This window comes from Pteropus vampyrus, unplaced genomic scaffold, assembly GCF_000151845.1.
Source record: "Pteropus vampyrus isolate Shadow unplaced genomic scaffold, Pvam_2.0 Scaffold179, whole genome shotgun sequence".
NCBI lineage: Eukaryota > Metazoa > Chordata > Mammalia > Chiroptera > Pteropodidae > Pteropus > Pteropus vampyrus.
In genome coordinates, this window is record NW_011888960.1 from 1,466,861 (window position 1) to 1,489,037 (window position 22,177).

The 22,177-nt window shown below is 38.9% G+C and overlaps 1 protein-coding gene across 1 annotated transcript in view; it reads right to left on the reverse strand.

Moving 5' to 3' along the window:
• Positions 1–1,112: 1,112 nt before the first annotated feature.
• The window catches only part of UBTD2 (ubiquitin domain containing 2), a 40,070-nt gene continuing 19,005 nt past the window's right edge, over positions 1,113–22,177 (reverse strand). Inside the window, exons 2-3 of the mRNA XM_011370970.2 lie at positions 16,540–16,776; positions 1,113–3,755 (exon numbers count right to left, since the gene is read on the reverse strand). Coding sequence (XP_011369272.1) covers positions 3,358–3,755; positions 16,540–16,776 — 635 coding nt within the window. The 3' untranslated portion in view covers positions 1,113–3,357. The remainder of the gene's footprint in view (positions 3,756–16,539; positions 16,777–22,177) is intronic.

Here is a 22,177-nt window from a genome sequence, read left to right on the forward strand (position 1 = left end):
GGCAAACATAAACAGAATTCACAGGGGAAAAAAATACCAATGGCCTTAAAAATATACAGTAAGAGGCTAAACTTCACTCAAAGGAAAAACACTCAGTAAAAACCACAGGACACAGATTTTTCACTTAGATTGTTAAAGATCAAAAGGTTGGTCGGAAATCAGGGCAGTCACACTGCTATGGTATTAAACTGGTAAAATCTGTTTGGAAGGCGATTCAGCAGCTACTGTCTAAGCGTAGCTACTGTCTGACCTGGCAGCCCGCCCTCTTCAGGAGTGCGTGCGGTAGATGCACAGAGTCGCTAAGATGCAGCTATGGAGAAGGACGTTTCATGGCTGCACCGTTTACAGTAGTAAGACTGGAAACAGCTAAACTGACCAGCGGTAAGTCTGAAATAACTACGGTGCTCCAGGACAATGGAATATTACTGCAGGACGAGGCGGAATGAAGCAGAGCTAACTCTACTTCTGTGAAACAATCTAAGAGTCACCATTTTAGAGAAAAATGAAAGGTGTAGAGTATACGAATTTATGGAAAACACGGTAGGGTGGGTGAATATACATACTCACATACACTAGCTCAGTGGTTCTCATGTGGGATTCCCAGGCCAGCAAGAGCAGCATCTGGAAACTTTTAGAAATGCAAAATTATTGGGCTCCACTCAGATCTACTAACTTGGTACTTCTGGGGGAAAAGATCCAGCAATCTGTGTTTTAATAACCCTCTAAGTAATCCTGATGCATGCTCAAGTTTGAGAACTATTATGCTATCTTTAAAGATACCCAGAAAACTGGTAACAGCTGTTACTCTGGAGAAAAGAAACAGGAGATAAGGAATAGAATGAGGGAGAGACTTTTCGCTTGGTACGTTGGCCCTTCTTCTCCATGCATATGTATCACCTATTTTAAATAAAAAATTAACAATCAGAACCTGCCACTTTGATCCAAAATGAACAGGAAATGAGCTCAGTGCTTCTGAAAAACTGAATTAGGTTTTGGTTTACAGCACGATTCTTAAAAGAAATAATGACCTATTTCAGACCAAGATTTCAATGCAGAAGATAAAGCATATCTATAAATGACCATGTACGGTTTGGCATAGCAGAGCCTAAGTCTGGTGATAATGAATTTGTTTTTTATTGAACTGAGGTTTTATAAAGGAGGAAAACCTTTTTAGAGGTTTTATTCATATGAGGCAGATTACCCTAATTGTAGAGAGTAATAACAATTAAAAACCCAAAATAAAGGCAAAGACAAAGGGAAAAATTGAACATTTTTTTTTAAAAAAGCACAAAAACCCTACATACTAAAATTGTACACATCAAGTATTGGTCCAATCTTATACCAATCTATTTACAATTAAACAGCACCATGGTTTTCTTACCTAGGTTAGTTAAACATGCCCAGAAAATTGTTATTATTCAAAGTATATGTTCCTTAAAATAAACTCTTGAGAGCTCAAATCCTCGACAGACAAAAAGACCTTTTATCAACCATAAATTACTTATATAGCCAAATTTACTTAAGAAAAATAGATTTGAACACTTTTTTCCAGTTAACAAACTTTGAGAGATGTTGCTATTCGATGTGACACACAAATTAACAAAAGCTTTTTGATGAAAGGGCATTATATTGAAATACCCTCATACACCTCCACCTCCATATATAAAAATACTCCTTTGGAATTAATGCTGCTTTATCCTCTTGAATTTAGATTTAATCGTCATCAAACCTAAATTAAATGTAGCCACAATCTTTAAAACAATTGCGTGAATAGGCGACGTAGTTAAAGCTCTCAGAAAAATGGTGTTACAATTATAAATATTGAATCTAACAGGCTATAGGAAGTGTAATACCGTTTTAAACATTACATTTAAACTAATTAGCAACTTCATTTTGCTATTTAAATTAATAATGGTGCTTCACATCCAAATAGGTATGGAGGTTTGATAATTTCCCAACTGCAAACAGTGGTAAGTGCCTTCCTCCTCTACTTTTCCATCTCATGGACAATCAGGGGTACGGGGATCATGTGGCAGCCCACCTCTTATGGAACCGAACCAACCTTGAAAAGGCTCCAAATTAAATATCCTCAGTAGCTTGACTCCAGTCACAGTACAAAAGAATCAGGTTATCTTACCAGATTTTTCAGTCCTCTATAAATGAATTTGCAGATGGTTCTTAATTTGCCTCTTTGCTAGGAAAGATGAGAGAGGAAAATTATCATCCACCATACCTACGGTAACCGTGAACTGGAAAGCACTGAAGTATCAAGCAACATTTCACCACTTGGTTTCACGGCTGATGTCTAAGTGATGTCAGTAAATCTTTCACCCTAGTAAATTACAAGTTGAAATTTTCTCTAACAGACTGAAAATAGGCACAATTCTCCCAGGCACAGAATGGTTTTCCTCACACACTTGCTGCAGATTAGGGAGAAGAGAGAATTACTTTATTATGCAACAGCGGGAGTGGCCGTGCGTGATCCCTCGCGCTTCCTGGCCCAGTGTTCATTCATTTGGGGGCACAGTTAGCTGAAACGTTCCAAGCAGAGTAGGGAGAACTAAGGCTTATATAGTACTGACCTTCTAAGCCTGGACGTGAAAAGAGCTTCGTTATTTAGACATTTCAAAATGCCTACGCAGTAAGAGGACAAGAGACTTTTCAACTGAATACCAGCTGAAATCAGAGATCTGATTGCATTGACTACATTATTGCCTAGTGTTCCAGAAGGGGGCCTGCCACCAACGTGTGGCAAGGCACCGAAACTTGGTGTGAATGTAAATAAAGAGCTCGACATGTGGGGATGGGGAAAGCAATACTGAGACAGAATCTGCCGGTCTCTGATCCGTTACGGCTAAATACTAACTGAGCAAAGAAGTAAGACCAGAGTAGAAGTGAACCTCAAATACTGCTCCTTCCAGTTTCCATTTCAGAAAGCTCAAGTTTTATGACTGTTATTGATGATTTCTGGAAATTAAATTTATTTTTATAAAAATTTTGTATTCACAAGGTGCTTGGTGCTGTTTTTCATGGATGCAATGTTCTATTTACAGTCCAAATCATTTAAATACAGCCATTACATAGTTGCTGGGTGTTTTAAAATAAATGGTTATCTATTTCTTAACTGCCCCTCGAATCAGAAATTATAATTACATGAGTCTCAAAGGCTAGCTCTTTGTGTTTTATTAATTATTTTTGTTGGTCTCCATCACAGATGGAATTTTTCACTGGTAATTCCTCAGAATGAAACCCATTCATACGGAATTCAGAGCAGTAAAAATAAATTTCACGCCACAGAGTAGGCAATGACAATAAAAAGGAGTGGGAGGGGTCTGGAAACCCGCCAACAGGACCAGCTCAGTTCTCGACTGGTGTCGGGTTTTGCAGAGGTTGGCTCATTATAACCTGTACGACATAGTCCTTTGGGATCTTCAGCTCCTCCAACTTCATTTTGTCAGTGAGAGGTCTGCCGGAAAAGAACCACCGCTGACCACTCGGCTCCACTCCTTCCGCTGCGTGGAGCCGCCTCTTCATGTGGTACACTGTGTCTGTGCTGCGGACCCCAAGTTTGAGGTCTCTGCCAGTGGAGAGGCGCAAACGCAGCTGACATTCATACCCAGAATTGGGAGGTGGCTCAGGAATATCCAGAGTCTCTATGTCGCTCTTTTCTTCTATCATGTTGATTGGTGGTGCCAAGCAGTAGACGGGGAGCTGGTATCTGTTTCCCAGTTCATCGTAGCACTCGGTCAGTGCACCTTCAGGAAGAAGATATGATTGAGAGTTTTATCTAAACGAATGCACTGTTGTTTACCCCTTGCAAAATGTTCAAGCATCTCTTGCTAGCTTGCCACTGTAGAGAAAAAGATTAAAATAAGGCCGATCACTGCCAACTGACCATCGATAATGATCGCTAAGGCCCATGACCAATTATTTGAGTGTTCATCTAATTTCACATTAACCAGGACCCTAGCTCCTCACCCTCACCTCTTCTAAGCCATTTCATATCTAATTCACATTCATTAAAAGAAAGCACACAAAATTCAAATTTACAAATATCACTAATGCTTAGACCAAATTAAGGGAAGATTCAAACTGCATTGGGATCTTTTAAAGAATCGGCTTCCTTAAAAAAAGCAAAAAACTATCTCTTAAGGCCAACTTCCCACAACGTAGTGGTCTAGAGCAGTTTTCTTAGTGCCCAGACTTTCTAAGCTGAAGTACTTGGCCAGAGCCTTAGTTCAAGGAGAACACAACCTAGAGATGCCTCTGGATCACGGTTTATAAGAACTTCATTTGCACAATTACTCAGAAATGAGTGAGGTGTTTCATTTAACCCCCATCAGTCATTCTGTTACAGAAAAGCTATGGGTTAAAAAGAAAGAACAAGTCACCAGGGATGCACATGCACAGAGAAAAGGCCTCAGAATGAAAAAAACCCTGCCGACACCTTGATCTTGGACTTCTAGCCCCTAGAACTGTGAGAAAGAAATGTCTGTTGTTTAAAAAAAGTGGGGGGAGAGACAAAAGGGCTGTATGAAGGGCTCAGAGGAAGGAGAAACGCATTTATGGTTTAAAAGAAGGTATTAATAACTACGGTTTTAATAAAGCATTAACTGCATTATAATCACCAGGATTTCCCCCTGGGAAGCTTGAAAGCATACTTAATGAACGTTTTTTTATAAGGTTATTCATAATGTGTCCTTTGCTCAAGCTAGAACATTAAGGTCAGCTGATTTTCAGTTTGGATAAAACACAAAAACATCTACCATATTCAAAAACACTTAAACGTGGCCTAATAAATATGGGGAGCGGGACACTGAGAAACGCTTACCAATGAACAAATAAGTTAATCAACTGATCTCTGTGGTCATTATCAACAGGCTGAAAATACAAAGCATCGGAAATGAGACCGGAACCATGGGTTCGATCAGGTACACCTTCTACGTACATAATAGGGGCTGTGCTGAGAGCTAAGTCACGAAGCATAACACACGTGAAGCATAACACATGTGAAGCTCCCCGCTCCTGTTTCAAGATACTGCTCAGCCCGGGCTGTTCACTAATTAATCTGAACGCTGCCATGGCACTGGAGAAATGGATATAGTTGTGAGCAGCAGCAGTTTGCCACACTAGTAACCATCACACTGCAGTCCCAACATTATTTATAAAAAGAGGTGGAGTCAGTTGTGTCAACTTCACTGTTTATATACTGTATTAGCCTAGTCCTGAGGCACAGAAAGCTACCAGTGCCTTTCAGATGGGCTGGCCATCGGGAGAACAGGAAGAGAAAGTGGGGAGTTCACTAAAGACATCTTCAGATACATATCCCAAAGACCGGGGGCCACGGCAGGCTGACAGGTTTGAGAGCATACTTACATAACTGTGCTGCTAGAAAACCATTCTCTTAGAGAGGCCTCATTCCAAATCATTACTTTTGGAATCAGGAAACCAAGATGAAATTCCAAATCTTGTTATTAACTAGCTGTACAGCCTTAAGCAAGATTCTTTAATCTGAAATACCCTTCTCAATCAGCAAAATGAGGCAGGGTCAAATTGACCTCTAAAGTGGTGTCCAGGTCACACAGATGCTTCTTCATTTTCATGTACCGTGACAGAAAACAGCAGGACTGCAAACCATAGCAGTCCAAGTGCAGGCAGAAAGGTGTCTTTACACGCGTAGGCTCGCTAGAAACCAGGGTGAGGTGTCACGGCAGTCTGTGCACTGTGCTCACACAGTAGTGCATGCCAATCTCAACACGCACATACAATCTAATAGGCACTGGGCTCTTCCTAGATCTGAATGCTCACTCCTCCAGCACAATGAAAAGCCTACTCTTTCCTTCTGCCCTTCAGCCCAGCAAGGCAGGGGTTCAGTTTTCACATCTCAAATGGGTGAGAATAAAAACTCCAAGGAACAGGTACAGCCAGACAGCTTATCTTCTTATTCCAGCTCAGGTAGAGCTCCTCTCTATAATGCTGGAAATAAGCTATCCAGCATCTGTATTACTTAGAAGCTCTCATTATTTCATTTAACAAAGTTTTCTGGTTTATGTACTCATTCTTACTTCTGCCTGTCGAATTATAATCTGAGTTATAAATATGCTCTAGTTTTAAAGTAAAAATTAAACAGGGAAAAAATCCAGACCATGAAGCATGATTTAATTACATTTTTGGGCTATAGTTTTAAATATCTGGGAACATAAGGTATCAATAAAAATGAGCTCTGCTTACAACATAGCCCATAGCTGAATATACTCCAGAATTATATATTCAGAGCGGAATGGCTCCTTTGTAGGCCCAACCTCTTTTTAATAATATACTCCCAACTTCCTACTATCTACTGGCTCCATATCTCTTTATTAAAGAAAAAACTGCTCCACTGATAGTGACCTCCATCACACCACCTCTTTAGGACTTCACAAAGATCTCCAGGAAACAATCCTCACATTCCACAGAATCGCTGCACGAACATTTATTAAACACCTAGAATCGTACAGGGCATATCACTGGCACTGAGGGGAGGTTGTCCTTGAGCCCCAGGAAATGAAAATCAAGGTGAGCAGACACAACAGACCCACCGAAGATTTAAGTACAAATTTGATATGCTAAAAATCAAATGTAGAAGCTGAGGTATCACACACGTGACTAGAGCTGGTACAGTCAAGGAGAAGTTCTGTAGAAATCGTGTGTTCTGGGCATGACACAGAACACAAATGAAAGACATCCCAAGAAATATGAATGATAAGGAAATGAGAACGAGTACAACATAAGTAGAGAACAACAAGTGGCTTTGTTGAGGGGGAACATAGATTCGATGATGTAAAATTGCTAACTAGACAGCAATAGTGAGAACTTGACAGCAGAGTTCAGGAGCTGAGGCTGAACACGACGAGAGCTGACCAGAGGCAGCCGATGCAGGTGCACGAGTCGCACGTCCAGTAAATACTGAGAGCCCATCACGTGCCAAGCAATGTTCCAAGAAATAAGGTTATGTTAATGAACAAGACAAAGCCTGGAGATGATTTTATCATCTGTGTGAAGAGAGAATGACTGACTAGGTATCAGGGGACCTGCTCAAATGTTTGCCTGACTATGGCAATGGAAGGAGATGGACCTGAGGGGATCAATGGTAACTGGCAGGACCTAATGATAGGTTATGCGTGATGGAAAACAAAAAAGAAAGAATCACCTAAATAACAATGAGTGACAGAGAACTGAAGTTACTAGTCTTTGCTTACTGTCACCTGTGTCAGGTTGTGAGGTAACCTCGGTTGAATTATCTGCAGGTAACTGAAGAAGCATAGTCCTGGGAAAAGGGTAAAAGCAGTTTGTAGAGGAATAATTTCAAATGAAGAAGTTTAAACATAAAAGCAAACACTTAAGAGCGCTGACTACTGAATCTGTATGAGATGATGGGTGTTAAATAAGCTTCTTGTGATAACCATTTCACAATGTATGTAAGTCAGACCACCACGCTGTACACCTTAAACTTACAGAGTGATACAAGTCAATTATATCTTAATAAAACTGAAAAAGAAGAGATTACTAGCTGCAGCTGTCTAAGCACTTTACATACATTAACATTTAATCCTCGCAATAGCCCTGTAAGTTCAGTCTTTATACTCCTTTTATAAATGGGAAAATCGGAGCAGAAAGAAGTAACTTGTCCAGGGTCACAAACGGTAAGTGACAGAGTGAAATAGTCTGAGTCCTGAAGAAGTAAATGTATAACAGAGGGATAAGACTACAGAGCTTGGCTCCCGGGTGAGTGATATGGTTAATGAAAAGGAGGAAATGCGATTGGAAAATTAAAAAAGGCAGACGACAAATACAAGAGGAATGATAAACCAAATATGAATGACAAGGAGCAAACAAGCAACAGTCCAAATGCAGCCCAACAACATATTTGCCAGTGATGTCAGCAACAGGTCAAAGAAAGGGGACCTGGAAGATGAGGCAAAAGAAAATGGTGACTAAGAGAAGCTTCAGTGCTGTGAGGCCACCACATGTAATGGCAAATGGACATGCTACTGTTATTGTTTCGTCTACGATATTTATGAAGAATGTGCAAAAAACAGGGCGAGTTTAAAGATGGAGAGTTTTGCTTTAATGAAACCCTGATTTTAAGCACAAAGGGAAAGGAACGACTCTAAAAGATGGTAACGTGGGGATTTTTCCACCTTTCCAAAATCACTTTCCTCTGAGTTTTCATTCGCAATTTATAAAAGGTTTCGGTCATCCCCACCGGCCACTCAGGGAGCATCAGAGTTCATTCAGCGAGTCTTCACTAGCTCTAAAGGCATCCTAACCAGGCCTGCTCACACTGCTCACCAAACATCCCCAGTGGAAGGACACTCTCTTGGCTTTTTTTTCCCTACTTCTCACAGACCCACCGTAGACCTTGAGACCCGGCAGAGACAGATGGCCACCGGGACAGATGACTGCCAGGGCACCGCCTCCCAGGGCAGGAAGCCCTGAACGCTCCCCAAGGTAGGGAGAAAGCTGCCAAGACTCCACCTTCTGTTCTGGTTTCATACATAACTTCCTGCAGTTGCTTTTATTTATCTTCTGTCTATATGACTGGCTGGCTCAGAGGTTCTATTTTCCTTGGTCAACTGTTTTATATGGCTCTTTTTAATTAGGCTTCAAAATACTTTACAAGAGTATAAAGATAAAACTAAATTACATGCCAAATAATAAAAATACCTTTACTAAATGCCAGAAAGTCTAACACTTTACTCTTTCTCAAGCATTCTTTCAAGTTAAAAAGAAAAATTGCTTTTTGCGGATTCAAAGGCCTCACCCCTTATTTCTCTGTTCAGTCCTATAAGAGTACAGCTCAGTCTTTTAAAATTTTCACCACATGAGATTTGTACAGCTCCATGAACAAATTTGTAGAAGTTAAAAACCAATTTTTGCTTAAGAAAGCTTCTGGGGATATGAAAATATTGTGGTGGTTTCACAAATTACACATGTCAAAGTTGATCCAATGCACACTTCAAATACATGCTGTTTTGCATACTTCAGTATATCTCAATACAGATGAAAATTTTAGTATTTAAAATACATGGGCAATCTCGTATTGAAAACTGCCTTCCCAAAATTAAGCGAGTAGCGTCCTGGAACCGTAAGGCTTTTGTCACATTGAGGGTTTCTTCCAAAGCCTATGGAAATGTCATCTTTATTCCTGACTTTCTTTTCTAACTGACCCGGAAGGCATGAACTCTTTCTCCTATGGCAGAAGAAAAGAAGGCCTAAGCACACTGAGTTGGACACAGTTAAAAAGGACAAGAACACAAATAAAAGAAAGAATGGAAGGAGCGGAAGAGAGGTTAGACCTGTCATTCAGACAACCCCTGATGGAAGAACAGCGACTGGAGGAGCAGTGACTGTGGGAAGGAGCGGTGGCTTTGGAGTCAATCACGCCCAGACTGTAATTTAGATCCTAATTTTGGACAAATTCAGTCTGTTTCCTTAAAGATTACAGTTCTACCTCAGAAAGTTTTTCTAAGGATTACATAAGAATACACATGCAAAATTGCCTAATATATAATAAATACAGCAAAAATCCTCAATAATGTCGCTTCCCTTGTCCCACAAGTTTTAAACCTCAGAACCAGGCTCACGCGGGAGAGCTCGCCACTAGGAATATCACAAAGGATCAAAGTTGCGTAAAGTCTGAGGCCGCTGCATTCTGCTTCATGGGATTCTCTACGAACCTGAATAACAATAACGTCCCAAGGGCCATAAGTACCCTTCATCCTGATCTCATGAGCAGTCTTTCAGGATGAACAAAGTACAGACTCTCTCATGCAAACGCTTTGCTGGGAACGATATGAGGCTTCTATCTGGTCGTCAAGCTTTAGGAGAAGAAAGTTTAGCTCTCTAGTTCCACCAAATTGGCCGTTAAGACTAGCATTCAAAAGCACAAAACTGGCCGTCTCCTCCAGCAAGCGGAGGTACGAAGCGGCTTAGCTTGTGTGTACTGCTACAGTCATATGACGGTTAGACCATGATTAAGAGCTTAGGAAACATTTTGCCACATTTCTAAGGGGACACTGATCTTTAATTCCAGCTCTTTAAAAGGGACAGAGGAACAGACCAGAAGCACTTGGACACGGTGGTTTATTTAAAGCTGACCTGGCTTTACAGAAGGGGGTGGAACATACCTCCTGGGACCAGGTCAGAAGCCCTGCTCTCCCTCCAGCCCCCGCGCCCAGAGGCAGAGGAAGGAGGCCTTCTGCAGAGACCAGCCTGTGGCTCAGGGGCGGCCCCCACCTCAGCTATTTCAGGGCCTTTGTTCCTCCAACTGAAGAAAAACGGTGACGGCAGCAGAGGAGTGGATAACTTCACATTTTATAATCTCAAATCACTTTTGTTTCTTTGGGGAGAGGAAAAAGATATAATAATTTATTTATGATTACTCAGTCACCAGATCCTTTGCTAAGGCTCAGTTTCATGTTTAAATACAACAGTCTGGTGAAAATCCTGTCTACCATGTATGTGAAATACATCTTCATCTTTCGTTCCTAAGCTTTACGTTCATGAGTTAATTTACCAATTATCAAATGACAAATTTTTATAGGGACCTTTAAAGAAACCAGAATTCATGGCCTGCTTCTTCATAGGCCCTCTAACACACCTGAGGGAAACAGAAACAAGGCCTATACAAATGCATTTCCTGCCTATACCTGTCTCAGAGAATCCTTGTTTCTCTTTAGTAGTAACAAAAGATATATCATTTTAAAGTACAGTTGACCCTTGGACAACGTGGAGGTTAGGGGCACCAATCCCCTCACCCCACACCGCCATGCAGTCAAAAATCCACATTATTTGACACCTCAAAAGTTTTACTAATAGCTTACTGTTGACATAGTCTATTAACACATATTTTACATGTCATATGTACTATATACTAGTTTCTTACAATAAACTAAAGAAAATGTTAAGAAAATCACAAATGAAAATACATTGAAAGTATTTATTGAAAAAAATCTATATATAAATGCACCTGTGCAGTTCGAACCTATGTTGTTCAAGGGTCAACAATATTCTATATTCTATATAGCAGCGGTCCCCAACCTTTGTGGCACCAGGGTGCTCCTATGAAATCTAACTAATGCCTGATGATCTGAGGCGGAGCTGAGGCGGTGATGCTGGCGCTGGGGAGCGGCTGCAGATATAGATGAAGCTTCGCTCCCTCACCCGCCGCTCACCTCCTGCTATGCGGCCTGGTTCCTACCAGGCCACCAACTGGTACCGGCCTGGGGGCTGGGAACCCCTGCTATATAGTGTGGGAGGGACCTAAAATTAACATTAGACATAAAATTAACCTTGAAGATTACTTGTGCAGTCACTTCACAGAAAACAAACATGAAATGTTTAAGCTGCTTTCGTTAGATTCAGGACTTGAGTTCAAAATCCCGATTCCATGACTTACACCTTAGAAAAATGACGTAATCTCTCTGTGCTTCAGTTTTTTCATCTGTTTCAAAGGGGGGCTGTTGGAGCTCATTATTACAGGCATGAGAATTAAATAACATCTATTCAAACATGAATTATTAGTATCTTATTATTTTTGATTCTCAGTCCAACTTAAGTGTTCTTTCATCATGTTGGCTCCCTTATACATAAAAATGCCCTATTTATGCTATTTATAAGTCCCTTCGTTTTTAAAATCTTAAATTAACATAGTTTAATTTAGTCACATTTGATATTTTGAGATAAGACCAGGAAGAAAAGTGGGGAGGAATTCTGGGCAATGCCTATTCCACCTATATTTTGAAGGTGATTAAAAAAAATGTTGAGTTTTTAATAATTACCTTTTTCTACCTCCCGTATTCCTCAGCATGAAAAGGGACAAAAGAAACAGGCCTTGAAAAGCCCAAATGATGAACTGCCAGTGTTTACCCACAAGAAGTAAACAGAATAATGTTGGAGTTAAGTCTTCAAGTATGAGAAAAGTAAGTAATAGCGAGCAGCTACTCCTCCTATACAAGGAAGGATAAGAGGGGGCGGCTTTTACATTTGAATTGCAGGGAGATGGAAAACACATTAATTGTAGATGCTAAAGGAATAAGAACAACACTTCTTAAAAATCAGAAGGTAGGTAAAGGGAGCAAACAATTTTTAAAATCTTTTTTATCTTCTATGTAGTAATTCTAAAAAGGATTAAATCTGCATCTTTAAAAGATAAAACAGATACTGGGTTTAAACAAATTTTAACTGAAAATTACTGAAACAGTTACCATGAACCAAACTCTGTGAAACTGAAAATAACTACCACTTTTTTTTACCCTGTTCATGCTAATTTGGGCAAGTCTTCATCTATAACCTGGTGTCACTGGGAAAACATATTTAGGAATTTTTTTAAGGATTTTTAGGTAATGGCAAAATAACAATCATAGAAAAAGGAAATAAGTTCTTTAAGAAATTTAAGACCATGAGTAAAAAAATGCTGTGTAAATCATGAAAAATAAAGCTCTTCTAGGACAGGGAGGCTGTGCAAAAGCGGTACCAGATATCAAATAAAATCATCCAGGAAGCTTTTTCCAAAGTGAAAATATGTGCACATGTATGAAATTACTAGGTAGTTATGACACCAACTTCGCTCTTAATCCCTATTGCCATTTGAGAATAATGAACTAAAGAATTATTATTGATAGTCATTGAGGGAGATAATTAAAAAGTACACAATTATTTTGTGCTTGGACAAGGCAGGACTATAATGAGTATGACCTCATGACTGGAACTGAGACAAAAACATAATTATCAATGGAACCACTATAAAAAAAAGAAAAGGAGGAGGAAACACGGGGAAAGGGGTGTTTTGGTTGTTTCCTTTATCATCACATAGGCAAAACGGCCATTGACAAATACATAATTTTTGTGTATATCACACTGATACTAAATACGATTTAAACCAAAAAGGACATAATTCTTACTTATTTTGAGCATATGATCTAAAATAACAGATGACACAGATAATACAAGACATATACAAACACAAAGACATTTTCAGAGTGTTCAAACTTTAAAGAGCTTTTTATAGTATGTATATTAGTGAAGATAATATAAATAAGGTTGAGATAATAAAAAGATTATAGGAAGAGGATGAGATGAAAACAAGAAAGGACACTTGACTGAAGAAAGCTTAGAAAGGAATATACATCCCAGGATCTCTTCAGATTGTAAATCTATGATCAATTCAATCCTCTTATGGATAATGCTGACAGATGTAGATAAAGAGGTTAAGGATGGATCAGGTATGGGAGTGATGCTAAACTATGTCCTCACTGCTCTGATGTCTATTAATAAATCTACCACTACTACTACTGTTGACATTGAATCAACACAGTCTCAAAACTCCATTAGGCATATGCCCGAGGCAGAGTCCCCTAAAAGCCAAGGATGTTACCAGCAGACAATACATCCAAGAAATGATCAAAATCTATAATTAAAGATTTTGGTGCAAGGAATTTACTTGTTAATGTCAGAATTCAAGACATATAATCATCAGCACTATTTATTGTTTTTGAACTATGATAAGCAATTTACATGTGTTATTATCACATTTAATACATACAACCACCCTATAAGGTAGGCGGTTATAATCCATATTTTACAGATGAGAGAACTGAGGCTTATAAGTGATTTGCCTAAAGTCACATAGCTGTAAGAAATACGGTAGAGGCAGGAAGTAAGGCTAGGTCTGATATGAAAGCCTGAGCTGAACCACCGCTAAAGTCTATGCAACATTTTAAACTAAAAATAGTAAGTACTTTGGGATGTTTAGAGTGTAACACAAAATGTGTCCAAAGTAAAATTTCAGATATGTAATTACACCGAAAAGATGAAAGGGATCAAGATCACTGAGTAGGTATGGGTAAAAGCATGTAACTAAATAGTTAAGGTAGAGTAGATACAGAACACAATTCAAAAGTCCACCTAAGAAATACTATTGATAAGTTTCAGGTGTGAACAAGAGAATTCGATCAAGAGTCCCAATAACAATAATATTAATACCCAGAAAATGATTATAGAGCTTTGAAAGATGAAAGCTCAGACGTGTTTCACGCTAATGCAGAAAATAGTCCTTAAACACAGAAGGGGATTCTTCCCGTAAGCGGCCTGAAGTGACCTCCGAAAATGGTTCGCTATTCACTTGACCCATAAAATCCCGCAAAATTATGCAAATCAAGAGGTTCAAATCTTTGTGTTCACTTTAAGAACGCTCGTGAAACTGCCCAGGTCATCAAGGGTATGCATATCCAAAACGCCACCAAGTATCTGTCACTTTACAGAAGCAATGTGTGTCAGTCCGCTCTTACAATGGTGGAGTTGGTAGGTGTGCCCAGGACAAACGATAGGGCTGGACACAGGGTTGGTGGCCTAAAGAGAGTGCTGAATTTCTGCTACACATGCTTAAAAATACAGAGAGTAATGCTGGACTTAAGGTTTAGATGTAGATTCTCTGGTCACATCCAGATGAACGAAGCCCCCAAGACGCAGCGCAGAACTTACAGAGCTCATGGGCGGACGAACCCCCTACATGAGTTCTCCCTGCCACACTGAGATGATCCTCTCTGAAAAAGAGCAGACTTTTCCTAAACCAGAAGAAGAGCTTGCACAGAATAAGATCTCCCAGAAGAAACTGAAGAAAGAAAAACTTATGACCTGGAAGTAAATTTAGCATTAAATAAATGCTAATAAAAGTAAAAGCAGGGGGAAAAAAAACCATGGAAGGGAAGCAGAAGCTTATCCAAAGCTCTCAAATTTCCAAGAGTAAGTCTCCTTAACCTGTGAGCTGATGGGGCTACCACCAACATTACTTTCCTTGGCAGTTCACAAAGATAAGCAGAAATGAGGGGCTGGAGTCTTTGGAAATCTGAGCCCACATCCAGTAGGAAATGCATAGACCCCGCCTTCCATGAAACAGCTACTTTGCCTACATGAACTTGTAAACGAGGCCACAATTTACAACACAACCAGACATTCCTATAGGTAACTATGGTAAGTAGAAAGTAATGAAGACAAAGTTGCAAGGTTCTGGACCTCAGGCTTCTAAATAAGACAATCACAGATCAACAACTCTTCTGCTCCCTCCCCCCACCCCCACTCCCAAGTGCAGGTCTACACACATATATTCTGCTTTAAAAAATACAGGATCTAGGCATTAAAAAGAGGATGATAATGCTCGCTTCGGCAGCACATATACTAAAAAGAGGATGATAAAACTATTTGTAAAGGAAGGCCCTTCCCTTTATATTATATAAAGTTAGTATTTGGAGACAAATTACAGAACCAAAAAAAAGTAATGAAGCAGGATGATGTCCACCCCAATCATATGAGAGGTAAAGCATTCAGAGACTATCCATGAAAATAGGGTCTAGAGTCATACCGAAATAGGATTCCGTTACACATTTTTTAGTGTGGAAGGGATCCTTTTTATACTTGTGTAGAAAAAGTGATCTATATACGGTGGGAGCTCAATATATACTAACAAAAGCCCATGCTAATAAGCTTTCATAATAAAGAACAAGACAGCTATGAAATATATTTTTTAAAAAGTTTCTTGGAAGTACAGTTAATTCTGGAAATTAATAGAGATTGGAAAATTGACTTTTATTTGAAAAAGAGTCAAAAGACATAAAGCAGATGATTAAACAGTGAAAAGCACTATTCCTCTGAAAATGTGACAGACTGAAAAACAGTGAAGGTATGATAATGAATAGAAAACAATGAATGCACAGGTGAATATATAGGGGGCTAACAAGACAACTGAGAAAAATATTAGCTTGAAAAATTGAAGAGAAAAATAAATTTATAAATACAGTAACCACAAGAACAAAGAATATAAAGTTAACACCTAAATTTCAGTATAGCATGAAAATTTTGTATGTGTGTCTAATAAAGAGACCAAGCTGGAGGACATGCATGGGTCCAGCATACACGTGTCCCTGGAAACAGTCAAAGCGTACGGTGGTCTGCAGGGCCACATACCTAAGCAAAGGAGAGAGGCTTCTAATAACGCTCAAGGCTACGATCAGAAAACTGGCCTTAAGAACCCTTGAGACTCACTCCTGAGTTTAGGTTTGTTCGTTAAGCTAAAAATGGGCTTGATGGGAAAGTATAACAACTGAAGGGGCATCCACTGAGTCTCTACAGCTTCTGAGATCTAAATTGGGGACCACCTCTCTAGTGCTGGGAGGAACCAGTGAAGTAGAAGCTCTAAAAGAATGGGGAGGAACCTTAATGGAGAACTAGGTTATACAGAAATTAGAAAACACAGGTTAACAAGAGCTCTCTTTCTTGAGATTAAAAATATTTTAAAAACATAATAAAATACAGACATACAAAGTAAACCCATCTCCAGCTGAAAGCTATAGAAAGAAGCAAAGGGAAATGTTCCTCTTTGCTACATTAAAAAGAAAAAGAGGTAGAATAATGCAGAGCAACAAAAATGAACATTTCCCATTTGGTTTCTTGCCATTAGAAACGAGCTGATAGCGTTCCCCTTTGTCCTCGAGGACCACCTACCATGTGGTAATGTTATGTTTGCACCATCAATGATTGCTTGTGCCAGTTCATGATCATTGCTCTCAAAAGCATGTGCTGCAGCCTTCAAGGCATCCCAAATCTCTTTACGGCCTTCAAAAGCTGGTGCAGTATCCCAAAATTCGTCCCTCTTGCTGCGCAATTGTCCATCTGTCATGGGATAATCGCTTTTCCATTTGGGTTTCTCCTTTTTCAAAGGCTGGTTACGACCTAAAGCAACTGAGAAGAAAAATAAAAGGCTGACATCAAGACCAAAATTTACAAAAGATGTATTAAATATTATCTGGTCATTCTTCTTTGATTTTCATCAAAATTATGGCTAGAAGTTTGCCTACTAGCTAATTTTTGCATTCCAAAATTCCCCTAGCCTATTTCAGAACTCCAAGAACACGTGAGACAGTAGATGGCTCTATCCAAAACTTCCAGTGACACGTTAACAGTTCTTTTCCACTTCTCCAAAGGGTGATTTAAAAATTTACCTAGAAAAATAGTAATGTGTTTCACCAGACAATGATGACAGGATTTCAAAAGAGTCAAAGAATGCCATAAAAGAGCTACTTTAACAGGTGAGATACTAGGAAAAACCAAATGGCCACAGTAGCTTGAATCTCATGACCCTTGGACATATGAAGCTAGAAAGTAGGAACTGAGAAATGCCAGACTGAAGACGCTCTGCAGCGTCCAGAGAACAGCTAACTGCCAGCCCCGCCCTCGAGGAAACCGGATGATAGGAAGGCTTCCTCTTGCATCTCCCTCTGCATTTTGGTCAAGGAACTGTGAATGAATGCCTTTATCTAAAACTGAAACAGGAAGGGGTGCGGGAGAGGGATAGGATCAGTGCTTCATTCTTTGGAGAAACTAGGATTGGAACAGGTGACCCTGATACTAGGCCAAGGGAGAAGCTCCCGACCACAAGGAGCAGAAAACCACAACACCTGACTCTACTTTCAATCCAGGAGGAGAAGGAAAAAGAGGGCAAGAGTCCACTCCTATTTTGCCCTAAGTAGCAGCATGGCTCCTTAGATAATGTCACGTAGTAGTAGAGCTAGAAGTCGGATGCGGCTTCTTTGCATCCAGATACTTACCTGGCACATAATCACTGATCTCATACTGACACACAGAGCCGTTCTCATCTTATACAGTGCCATAGAAAAGAAATAGTTTGATAGATGGAAGAATAGGTAAAAAGAAAATCGAAGCTCGATAGAATGTTGGGCAAGAGTGGGTGGGAAGTAAATGACAGAGCAGGTGGGAAGGAGAGGGTGTGCGTCAAAATTCAATGTTCTATATTTAATTGTAGGAAGAACACTAATTTAAAAGAAATGACTCCCAAAATGGTTCTAAAGAATCCATGATATTAACCACGCCTTCACTGGCCCAGGGCCAAATAAAATTTGAGCTTTTCATCACAGAAATAAAATGAAATGATTCCAGCCCTGGGCGATCTCTACGTTCCCAGATGACGAGACCAACTAACGCTGCGATGTGTATCTGGTTCGACACCTGGATAGACCCGTGCTCCCTTCACCCCATCTGGCCAGTTCATCTCAAGAAGTGCACATCGGCTCCCATCCTCTCGCCGTCAGAGCAGCCCACCATGCCACCGCCAGCTGTTTTTCTCTTAAAACACTCAGTATTTTGACTCACTGTACTTTTTGGCTAACTTGTCCTAGTGACATGCAAACCAGTTGAGCTCTTAAAGGGTATAGATAGCAGAGTGAGAAAACTGTCTATTTAGTAGCCGAGCTAGAAATAAACCCAAGTCTCTCTATTTAAAAATATTTACTGAGTGTCCACACTAGAGATCTGCATATCAGGTTTAATTCAAATGCAAGAAATACAATCTATACTAATGACTTTTAACTGCATCTTCCAAATAATACAGATAAATGCAGATAATTATTCTCCAAAACGTGTTCAGAATATGTCAGATAATCACTGTCCACCCCCTACTAATTCCACCAGCAAGGCAAAATGAAAGGTAAATTTCATTTTCTGCTACATTAACCTTTAGATGAGTCAGAAATAGTACAGGGACAACACTCAGTTTACTGGGCAGGGAGTGGCAGACAGGACATGATACGTAGACACCTATTTGAATATAGTTTTGGGTCTACCTGAACAGTTCCAGAGAACTGTCTAGCGTCATATATATTAAATGTACGAGAGAGATAACTTGGTATAATTCTATCACTGTGAGAGAATCACAAGGCAAAGTCTCCACAATATGAGTACTTAAAACAAAGAAATTGGAAGAGGCCCTCAAACAAAGGAACCCAACAGTAAAACCTCACAATAAAATTAGAAAATACTTTGGAAAAAGAGCACCTTCCATACAAATATGAGGTAGCTTTTTTCCATCTCTCTCCATCTGCAGAAGGCAGAAGAACAAAGTCCTATAAAAAGGATAAGATGATACATTATGCTATATGATCATCCACCTTCAAATCTACATGCTCTCAAAAGTTCCAAAGTAATTACTTTTTGCAAAAGTAAATATGACAAAATAAATGCCTATGACATGAAGTAAGCTGTCTAGGTCTTTATTATTTTTCCCTGTATCACAAACATATGTAATAGAGAATATCTATCAAATGCCCATTATTAAAATACTTAAAACTTTACAACATGAAATATTATTTTTGTGAAACCACTGGGCAGTGCAGAATTTTCACCACAAAATGAGGTTATTAAAGAAACTAAGTGCAGTTTATTGAATAACTTATTTTTACTAAATGAACTGGGAAAAATGGACTAAATTTAGCAAAAGCATTTAAACTATGCTCCCATGAAAACATAAATATTTAGTGTTGTTATGATAACATAATAAGTTAGTATTTATAAAGAACTTACAGTAATGACTGGTATATAAAACTACAAATCAGTGATTAAGTAAACCTTCATTTTAAAAAGAATTATTCTATGATTGTCATGTACTTCCTGTGCATTTATCGGAGTATATTTTCTAGAAATTAGCTCACCACATCTCGTGCTTTGATTTTAGCTGATATCAAAATCCGTATTTCTGAAAATACCTGAACACAGAAATCCTAGTAGCTATTTTTGCACTAAGTCAACTGTTTTCAATTATGAAGAAATAGATGTAAAATGTGTACTCAATTAGATTACATTTTATACTCTGAAACTTGCAGATTTATCTGTCTCACACATCTTCTGACTCTTGAGACCAAGAGATGCCCAGTATCACTCATATATCTGGGACTAAGTACTATGCTCTAACAATGTATTTAAAGACAGGAAACAGTTTTATTCCATGGTTTAACATATAAGAAGCAAAAGATTAAAGAAATCTAATTTTAAAAAGCAATCTAAGTTACTTCGGAAAATACTTTAACAACAACCCACACTTACTTTTAAAACTGTGCCAAAAACTCACCTTTTTCCCAGAAGCCTCAGTCACATTCATCTACTCCTATGTTTTCTTGTAACCTTTCAACACTTCTTCCTGCTCTGTGACAAATAAATAGCTCTAACATGGGGAAAAGCCAAGAAAGGTTTGCTTCTCGGATCTAAAGAGCAACATAATCTTAAACATGTTTATTCTACAATTGAATGCACTTTGCAGAAAAACTATTTTGACATTTTATTGGAAAAACAATGATTTTCAAAATGAAGTAGGTTTATAGTTGTTTTCCTGCTTTGGGTTCCTCTCTGAAAACCCTGATTTAGTAATCAGACTCTTCAAATGAAGAAAGAGGACATAACGCACAGATAAGGTAAATATCAAGAGATGACTCAAGTAATAACAGCTTTAACAGACTGAAAACTGAAAGCATCGGTTTCCCTAACACAACAGCCCAAAAGGAAAAAACTGAATATTTACAGAGATCATCATCAAAGGACAAAACGTTTCAAAGAATTCTGAAGACTTTAAAGCAGCAACAAATAGGACTGGGATAATGCTCCTGTATTAGAAGAGTCTTAAGATCCTGAAAATGAAAGGGAAATTTTCCTGTCACTCTAAGAGTTAAGAATAGATCCGACAGAACCATTCCATAACAAATTGTGCTAGCCTACAGGATACTCGTAAAGGATGTTCTAAGGATAGCCTAAAGGATATTCTCATGTAAATTTAGAATGTACTATATATACATACACACATACATAATACATATATTCCCTTTACCTTAACGACTGCCAAAATAAAGAGGGATATTAGAATTAAAATGCCTAAAATAAGAGCATTAACATGCCAACAGTCTACACTATGCTCACATCTTCTCTATTGTCTGAGAATTTAGAGGTGACGACGGTACAAGCCAACCTATTATTTTACAGAAAGGAGAAGTAAAACCTAACAAAGATAAAAGACTTGCTCAAGATTAAAAAGAGCTGGGATTAGAACCCAGATGACAAGACTCAAAGTCCAGAGCTCTCTTTCCCTTCCAGTACTCCATGTTTGCCTGGGAATGTGTTTTCTTCTACGTATCAAATCAATTACAAAGGTTCACTCAGAAGAAAGCATGTGTTGAATTTTTTCTAGTAGCACTGATCCATCTTTCCCAGCTTCGTTACAACCAATGTAGTAGCTGGCTGGAACAAAGGGAATACTCAGTGAGCAGCAGCACCAGCTCCCCAACCCCATGTAATCTATCACCCAATTCATTTCTTTGGAGATACCATGCTCACCAATGAGGAATCCTATGATAAGGGAGGAGGTAATGCAGTTTTCTGGTCTGTCAGCTTTAACTTGTAAGTGCTCAGTATCTATACCAGATTAGCTACTAAAGATCACATGTATGCATAATTACCCAAGTTACATGTGGCATCTGTAATTCTGTTTTATAATAAATAGAAATGAGTACTTTGACTATGCTTCTATCCTAAAGTTTATAAAAATTAAGCAGTGAAAGTGTAATTTTAAAGGCATATACATAATTTCTAGTGTTGTTTGAGCTAGTATTGAAGGGAGAAAAAAACATAATTACCTCATAATGCCTCCCTGACCCTGTTTCTCAGAATATAAGTCTATTTACCAACGGCCTGATCATACAAACAGGTAACAGGAAAGCCTACCTGCAACATATGTCCAAGGACTTTTCTTAATGGGTGAGTCTTATTTAAAATGTTACAAAAACATATAACTAAATCCCACGAACACCCACTCAAAACAACTTTATTAAGAAGAACAACATTATAAAAAATTGGGACTATGAATACGGTCACCTAACACCAGCCACTGTACCTTTTAAGTATTACATTAAACTCTCAGATGGTTCATTCTGTGGGGTAGAGGAAATGGCTTCAACCAGAGTTACATTCTTTGGAATATAGGAGCCTTTTCTTTCCTTAATTTATAGGCAGTTCCAGGGAGGAGGGCACACAAATCGGTAACGCCCAACATCTCCGCTACTATTTACCGCAGTACTGAAAATGTTAGCCAGCAATCAAGCAGAACAAAACAATCGGAAGTATAAGAACCAGGGAGGAAGAAGAAGAACCATCTTTTGGAGATGATATGATAGTATGACTGGAAAATACAAGAAAATCAGAGCTAAAATTAAATGATAGGAGAAATGAATATGGTAGCAGGATATAAAATTTAAGCCGCTTTACATACATAAAACACGGAGCCAAACAATATAATGAAAGAAAAAGT